The sequence below is a fragment of the Grampus griseus genome, assembly GCF_964374135.1.
Source record: "Grampus griseus genome assembly, chromosome: 13".
Classification (NCBI taxonomy): domain Eukaryota; kingdom Metazoa; phylum Chordata; class Mammalia; order Artiodactyla; family Delphinidae; genus Grampus; species Grampus griseus.
The window spans coordinates 45,461,341-45,468,793 of record NC_139007.1 but is presented as its reverse complement, the minus strand read 5'-3'; the positions used below and the strand labels follow the sequence as shown (position 1 = coordinate 45,468,793).

Here is a 7,453-nt window from a genome sequence, read left to right as displayed (position 1 = left end):
ATATTTGAAATTTACCACAATAAACAGCTTTAAAAATTTCCTTCTGATCCTACAAACTAAATACAGGTTATGCCTGCAATTATCATAGTTTTTCAAATTTTGTTTTTAAAAAAATTTACTTCCCTTTTCATGATGATTTTATTTTGTATTTTGTTTTAGTAGCCATAAAATGCCAGTATTTTAAAGTACCAAACGATGTGCTGTCTGCATGAAAGTGAATTTGAAATCAAATACCCTAAAAGAAAGGTCTGAAGTTCAATTGTTATTTTGCTGTTTTTGCTACTAAATTCTTTTATTTGAAAGCAGCATTATTTTTCAGTGAAAAATACCCTAGGCTAGGGATATAAAAATTCTGATTTAGTTCCAGGTTGTCACTTTGAGTGAACCATTTACCTTTGCTTCCTTTTTTTCTTATAATATAATAAAGAGATAAAGTTCTAAATTTTTATTTGATTTAATATGCTATGTTTCCATAATTTGGAAGACCAAAAGAAAAAGTCATAAACAATACCAATGTTTATTTTTTTAATGAATCAATAACTCAAAAGAACTTTTTTCCTATTCATAAGGTCATAAGTCTGGAGTGCTGTTCATATCAGATGAATCTACAAAGCCAAGAACAGGAACCACCACATCTTCTTTGGAAGATCTGATACTTTGATTCTTCTCTTTTCTGTTCACATATTTGTGCAAAATGCTGTAGTACTGTTCCTTTGGATTGAAAGTATATAGTGATGAAATTTGCTGCCAGTCTTTTATGCTTGGAGTGTTGTATTCCTTTGGATGTGAACACTCAAAGAAACACTTGATATTTTCTTTTGCCAGTTTGGTTGCATGTTCTGTGGCTTGACTTTTAAGGATCTGCTGCTCCTGTTCCAAATAGATTTTCCAAAATTTCAGCTGCAGGAAGCTAACTGGAGATAGGCATCGGGTGATGGATGTAAAAATCAGGAGGACGATGATAACAACTGCTATCAGGACCCAGCCCAACACCTTCAGAAAACACAACAAAATAGCAATTTAGTCACATTTTTTTTTTTAGAAATTTTTAAATCCTCAGATAAAGTGTGAACTACTTAGAGTTATGATGATGAACAAGCAACAGCTTTAGGTCTTAATCCCTTACGAGAAAGAAGTGGCAGTAACCTCTCGAACCCCTCAGTACAAGTGCTCACTTGACAAGACAGTCATTTTCCAAGGCATGTCAAGGGCCCAAGGAGGAGTTTATATGTCGAATCCCTGGAACTCAAAACGTGGAATTTCAGAAAATCCAATGAAACAAACATTCATTTCCAAGAACCTCTTAGCTTTACAAGCCCAGAAGTAGTGTGGGGTGATGGCTTTAGAGCCAGGCAGACTCATTTTACTGTAACAATTCTGACTGGACAAGCAACTTGACCTGGACTCAGTGTATTCACTGTAAAGACAGAAGAGAATAATAAAGGAAGTAAAGGGCCCAGCACGGTGACTGGTACAGAGTGGATGCCTGACACTATACGAGTGCCCAAGTGCCTTTCTCCCGTTAATTAGTTATCCTCAATATTTTGTAATAACCTGTAAGGGAAGAGACTCTGAAGAAGGATACACACACACGTATAACTGAATCTCTGTGCTGTACACCTGAAACTAACACGATATTGTAAATCAACTGTACTTCAATTTAAAAAAGAAAAGAAAAAGCACCGAGATAGAAAGGAAGGAAAGAAGGGAGTTAGGGGAAAGGAAGAAGAAAGAAAGAAAGGAAGGAGGGAGGGAAGAAAGAAAGAAAGAGAGAGGGAGGAAGGAAGGAAGGAAGGAATGCCTATCGGCTCACGAGAAGTCAACAACCATTCTAGTTAGTCTCCGGATGTCGTATGTCTGGAGAAAGGGCACGCATTTCTACCTCCCCCGTCCATCCCCGTAGAAGCCCGTCCCTCTCCGATCCCCCCAGCGCGTCCAGCGCGGGCGCCCGACCTGCGACTGGGCCTTGAGCTCCTTCTGCAGGTCCTGCACGTCGGGAGCCTGGACCTGATGGCACGGCACCAGCGGCAGCTGGTCCGCGCAGCCGGGGCTGCGGCCGAAGCACAGGCGCCGCGCCACGAAGGCGCTCCCGCTGGCGGCGCACTCGTAGAAGGAGCCCCCGAGCAGCGCCACGGCCACCCAGGTGAGCGGCGCGACCGCAGCGACAGCGCTGAGCTGCGCGCACACCAGGGCCCCGCGCAGCGCTGCGCCGCAGCCAGTGCGCGCGCCCGGCGCGCAGCAGCCGGTCAGCAGGCGCCAGGTGCGCGCGCTCAGCACGTAGCCCAGGAGGAAGAGCGCCAGCGCCGGTACCAGCAGGAAGACCAGGCCGTAGGGCAGGTTCCAGGCGTCGCTGCACGGGCACTGGAACACCGCGGTGGAGAAGATGCGCTCCCCACCCACCGTCAGCAAGCTCACCAGGACGTAACCCAGCGTATTGCGGTGCTTGAGGTGCAGGTCCAGCACCGCCCTAAACTTCTCCATTGGTCTCCTACCCCAGGGCGCCGTGGATGTGCCCGTGTGCTTCTGCCTCTTCGCTGCCCAGCTCCTCGAATGATTGGGGGGAGGGTCTGGGGTCTGGGGTTTTCCCTGCTCTGCTAAGCCAAGCCTTCCAAAAAAGAAAGGGTCTTCTCTGGGTTTCCTGAGCTTTCGCTTTCTTATTTCAACCAGACCAGGTGCGGCAGACTCAAACACACACACCATTGACCTCCCTAGTACTCATGCCTTTCCAGAAGCGGAGGTACTGGTGACCTTTATCCCTCAATTCCGGAACTCTGAGGGAAGATAGGCCCTGTTCCACTGTGAGTTTTGTTTCCTCCTGACAAGGGGACTTTCCTTACCCTTAATGACCCTATGCAGTCACCAAATGAATACTTTTTACTTGGATAAACTGGGAAAAACACCAGCTTTTCCTCGATGGCAGCCACCCTGGCTCCTAAACCCACTCTCAGTCAGACCAAACAATTGCAAGAAACAAAACAAAGAAACCAAACAAAACTGATCATTTAAAGGAAACATTATTCAAGGGCAAATTTCCAGTTTCTCTTTCATAAACTAAATCGCAGCAAAGCCCCGCTCAAATTCCAGTATGTCCATGATGTCTGTCTCCTTTCTGTCCCCCTTCTGGACAGAACTACCACTGTCCTCTCCTCTGCCTGGTCTCCTGCAGGACATTAGCCTGAATAGACAGTATTGACTTCTGCCTCTTTTTTTCCCCCTCAGGTGGGTCCTAACACTGGTAGTATGTGGACAAGTGTCAAATCCTTACTCAGTGACCACCAAGTTGATCAGCAGAGGAGAGCGGTACATGGTTGCTCAAAAAACACTAGTTGAACCAAAAAATTTCAATCTGCAGCCACATCTAACTAACATTATTTCCTCCACTTTCAGTTTTCTCAAAGCAGCATTTCTCTGACACAAGCTAAAACCACTTCTGTGAAACTGAGCCTTACTCTGAGCAGCTCTAGAGTGAGGTGAGGTGTACTTGAAAGGACATGGGCTGTGAAGTCAGGTGCATTGTGTGTGTGTATGTGTGTGTTTAAGAAGTTAGCTCCCCCTAGACTCATCATGCTCATTTGTAAAAGCAGAAGATAGTGCTCACTTTTCAAGATCGTTGAGACGAGTAAATTGCGTAGCATCTGTAAAGCACTTTTACACACAGGGTGTGCCTATTAGTGAATGCTCAGTGTGAGGGATTACCTCTCACCTTGCAACGTCAGGAAGAGACAACAGACAACTGTGTTGTACATTATTTAAGAATCCAAATGAATGCTCTATTTTAGATCAAGGATTGTATTCAGTGACTCAATGATCCTCCACGACCTTCAGAGGATCAGTGTGCCCTGAGCTGTCCATTTCACTTCAAGGAGGGTGTCTGGATACAGAGTCTGGGGGGGCAGGTCGCAGTGAACTGGTTGCTGCTCAAGCCCATCCCCTAGGTTTGCCTTATTTATCTGGGAAGAACAGGTAGCCCACAGAGCCTACTGAACTGTTAGAGACGGGGCAGGAACATGTTACTCTTTTCTTAGTTCAACTTGCCTCCTGAGCTCCCGCCCAGCACCAGTTCCTGGCACAGAACCACCTGGCACTGGGATGAATAGCTACTCTCTCTGTGTGAGTGTTCAGAAGCTGTCCCCAGATCAAGGTCCTTTCTGTCATGCTGGACAGTTGGGGCCCTCTTCTCTGGAGTTGGACCAGGTACTGCCAGGCTTCCTGTAAACTTGCATCAAAGTTGCATGTTTGAGGCAAATCACTTCTGCTATGACTATCATCTCTGTAAGCCCACATATGCAAAAACTCTTCCTTCCCTTTTCCTGTGGGTGACCCTTCTCCTCTCTTCACTGCCACCCTACTCCTCTGAGATGTTGCCTCCTTTCCCACGCTTTCCACATACTGTCCTGAACAAATTCCACTATATCACAACCTTTGTGCTTTATCCAAATCTCCCTTAATTGTAACCTAACTCAAACATACCCTTCCATTCTCTTGAGTGAGATTTATTTATTCTCCCACATTTCTCAGAACAAGAGGGAGGGCTGGCATTCCCCCACTACTACATCCACACCTGGGCTTTTCCCATCACTTCTAATAGTTTATTCTCCACCAGGGCTCAAGCTGTTTAGCATGACCTCCTCCGTCACCTCCGTCCTGCAATCTGTTTTCATTCCCTTCGTTTATTAAGACGTTTGCATCTGGCGACAGCCTTCCTCTTCTTCCTCGCCGCTGTCAAGGATTTGGTTTCATTTATTTTTAGTTACTATCCTGACTAGAGTAATTCATTTGTTAACCAATTTATTAATTAGTTCATTTGTTCATTCAGTCATTCATTTAAAGGTTTAATAAGCACCCAGAATATGCCAGGTACCTATAAAAGTGCCTGGTGTTATTGGGTACAACAAGGAACAAGACCAAGAGATGCCCTGCTTTCATTGAGCTGATGTTCTAGTGGAGAGGATATAGATGATGAGGGGGAACGTCTGCAGGTTACGCAGATAATTAAAATGCAATCATGTGGTACAGAGTGTCCTGAGAAAGCCTCTATGAGGAGAGGACATTTAAGCAGAAATGCGAATGACAAAGGCTCTGGGTGTAAAGGAGCTTAGTATTCTGCGGTTAGAAAGACAGCCAGAGTGACGAGAGCATTGAGAGTGAGAAGGAAGGTGGTGCATCACGAGGGCAGAGCTGCAGGTGGAAGGTCAGGTTTAGGGGCTTTATAGACCAGGGTATGAGGTTTATGATCCTGCCCCAGAAACTCATTACAGACTGAGCTGCATCCTCACCTATTATCCTGTCAGCTTGTGTCTCTAAACACCACCTCCTGGGGATGCCACCACTGTGTCCCCCCGATCACAGATCTCCCAGATAAGACGATCCTTCTGTACTTATTCCAGGTTTCCATAACTATTAGAGTTCAGCTGCGGCCCACCAGCCTGAATTTCCTCCCAGCCCCTGATTTGAGTCTAGTGCCCGGACACCCACCCTTACCACCTCTGGAGCAATGGGTGGTTCTGGTTCTGGGTCTATTGAAGATTGTCCAGCCCTTTATAGCCAGCTCTGTTCTGAGAGGCCATTGCTCAGAAGTTCAGCCTTTAGTGCAAATAGAGTAACATAGTAATTCAAGAAGATTCAAGAATTTTCTCTGAGAGTACACTAAATAATATTTGAAAGAACTTTACACTTTTGAAAACCTATAATTTAACACCAATTTACTTTAGCTTCTAAGAAATGAGTGAGAGACTCGCATGTTAAACACAGCGAAAAACCAATGGTTATGGGTTTTGTTTTGTTTTGTTAAACTGTAGTACTTTGTTTCTCAACACTGTTATTATCGGTGTCAGAAATGGATTTCAGAAACCACAAACCATTTCTTGGAAAAGAAAGCAAGAGAAACTCTTGAAAGGAAGTATACATTCACACTGTGAATCTGAAAGTCCCTTGCAGTCATCCTTAAGTGAGCTGGATGTCAAACATTAGTCTCTGTAGTTCTCATGAGAACTGAGACTAATTTTGTATGGTCCTGCTTGGAATACAACTGCTATATTCCAGCAAAGTGTCAATCCTGGCCCCAAGACCTGCGAGAGTAAAATCAAATTAAGGTTCATATATCTTTTAAGTATCTGGAATATGCAAGACACAACTTTGGATGCCAAAATAACAAGTAAATTTAGAACGTCTGATATTCTGAATCTTAGAGTGTACCTTTCTGCATGCTGTAATTTGTGGAATATACTGTTTATGTTAAGTAATGTATTTGAGAGTATGGGACCTGGGACTTGCTAATATAATAAGATTTTTGAATGTTTATAAAAGTTCTTCCTCTGGAAGTATAAAGCAGAAAGAAGGAAAGTTCAGACTTTTCCTTAGCACAGCAGTGTCAGTTGCTAAGTGGCAATCCCATAACATTTCAAGTAACCTTTTAATAGATTAGTTTCCCCTTTTCTGAGCTTGAATTTCCTAAACCTATCACAAAATTTTAAGTATTCTGTGATTCCCACCCCCCACATTTTTTTTCTTATGGTAGATGATTATTTTAACTCTGAGAACCTAGATGTGGCCAGTCTTTGTTGTCACCACCATCGTCATCATCTGGTACCATAAAAGGCTATTAAAGGTCCTAGTTTTCCTTCCACGGTTCTTAAGACCTGTATCTATTAGGAATCTTGATAAACACACATTAAACTGTGTTTTCCCATCAATTCAGAGAGTCATTTTAGAGTGATTTTAACATGGGATAGAGCTTCACTGCCAATGGCCATTCATCCTTTGCTTCATCACAAGCCTAGTTCCCCTGAACTCAAATTTGGTTTGCTAGTTTAGGAACTATGACCAAAGATTTGGACTTCCAAAGATAATAACGTTGAATAACAAATAAGATTAAAGGATTAGGATAAAGGAAATGAAAATAACTTAATAGGAGAAAATTTGTGTTTCTTCAAATTATAAACGTGACTATTGCAAAATCTCAAAAATTTAAATCAACTCATTGGAGAAGTTAAACTGCTGTGAAAGATCTTCCCTAAAAGAATAAATCACATGAAATATGCTGCATATTTAAAACATTCACAATCAGGTAAGGTTCAGTTGTAGAGAACTATATATATAAGTTATGGGCATCTGTGCAATAGAATACAAAGCAGATCCGTATGACTGAGGTCGATCTGTATGTGCTGGTGTGGTTGAAAAGACAGAGTAGACATGGTAATTGAAAAAGGCAAGCAAAAACACTGCATGTCACACAATCCATTTGTGTAAAAATAAAGCAAAAAATTTTAAGATATATATACAGTATTTGATTTTTTAACGTGCATATGTTATTTCTACAATTTAAAAAACTAATATAAAATGCCCTGATGTAATGAGAAGATCTAAGGAACAACTCTGGGAAGAGGCTTTTTCAGTCTCTTCTTTCTCTTTCTTTGCACACAGGGCTCATATCAAGGGCTGCTCCCTGAACCTA

General features: G+C 43.0%; 1 protein-coding gene across 1 annotated transcript; it reads right to left on the bottom strand.

Annotated features, from left to right (window-relative positions):
* Positions 1-521: 521 nt before the first annotated feature.
* Positions 522-2,742, bottom strand: CALHM6 (calcium homeostasis modulator family member 6). Its single transcript, XM_082668797.1, has 2 exons — positions 1,954-2,742; positions 522-993 (listed from the first exon to the last, which is right to left on the bottom strand). Exons 1-2 carry the CDS (start codon positions 2,698-2,700, stop codon positions 571-573), a joined length of 1,170 nt encoding a protein of 389 aa, XP_082524923.1. The 5' UTR covers positions 2,701-2,742; the 3' UTR covers positions 522-570.
* Positions 2,743-7,453: the final 4,711 nt, after the last annotated feature.

Coding starts and splice junctions, on each gene's coding strand:
- CALHM6 (XM_082668797.1), bottom strand. CDS start 2,700: ATGGTGTGTGTGTTTGAGTCTGCCGCACCTGGTCTGGTTGAAATAAGA. Junction 994..1,953: donor AGCTCAAGGCCCAGTCGCAG/GTCGGGCGCCCG, acceptor TGTTTTCTGAAG/GTGTTGGGCTGGGTCCTGAT.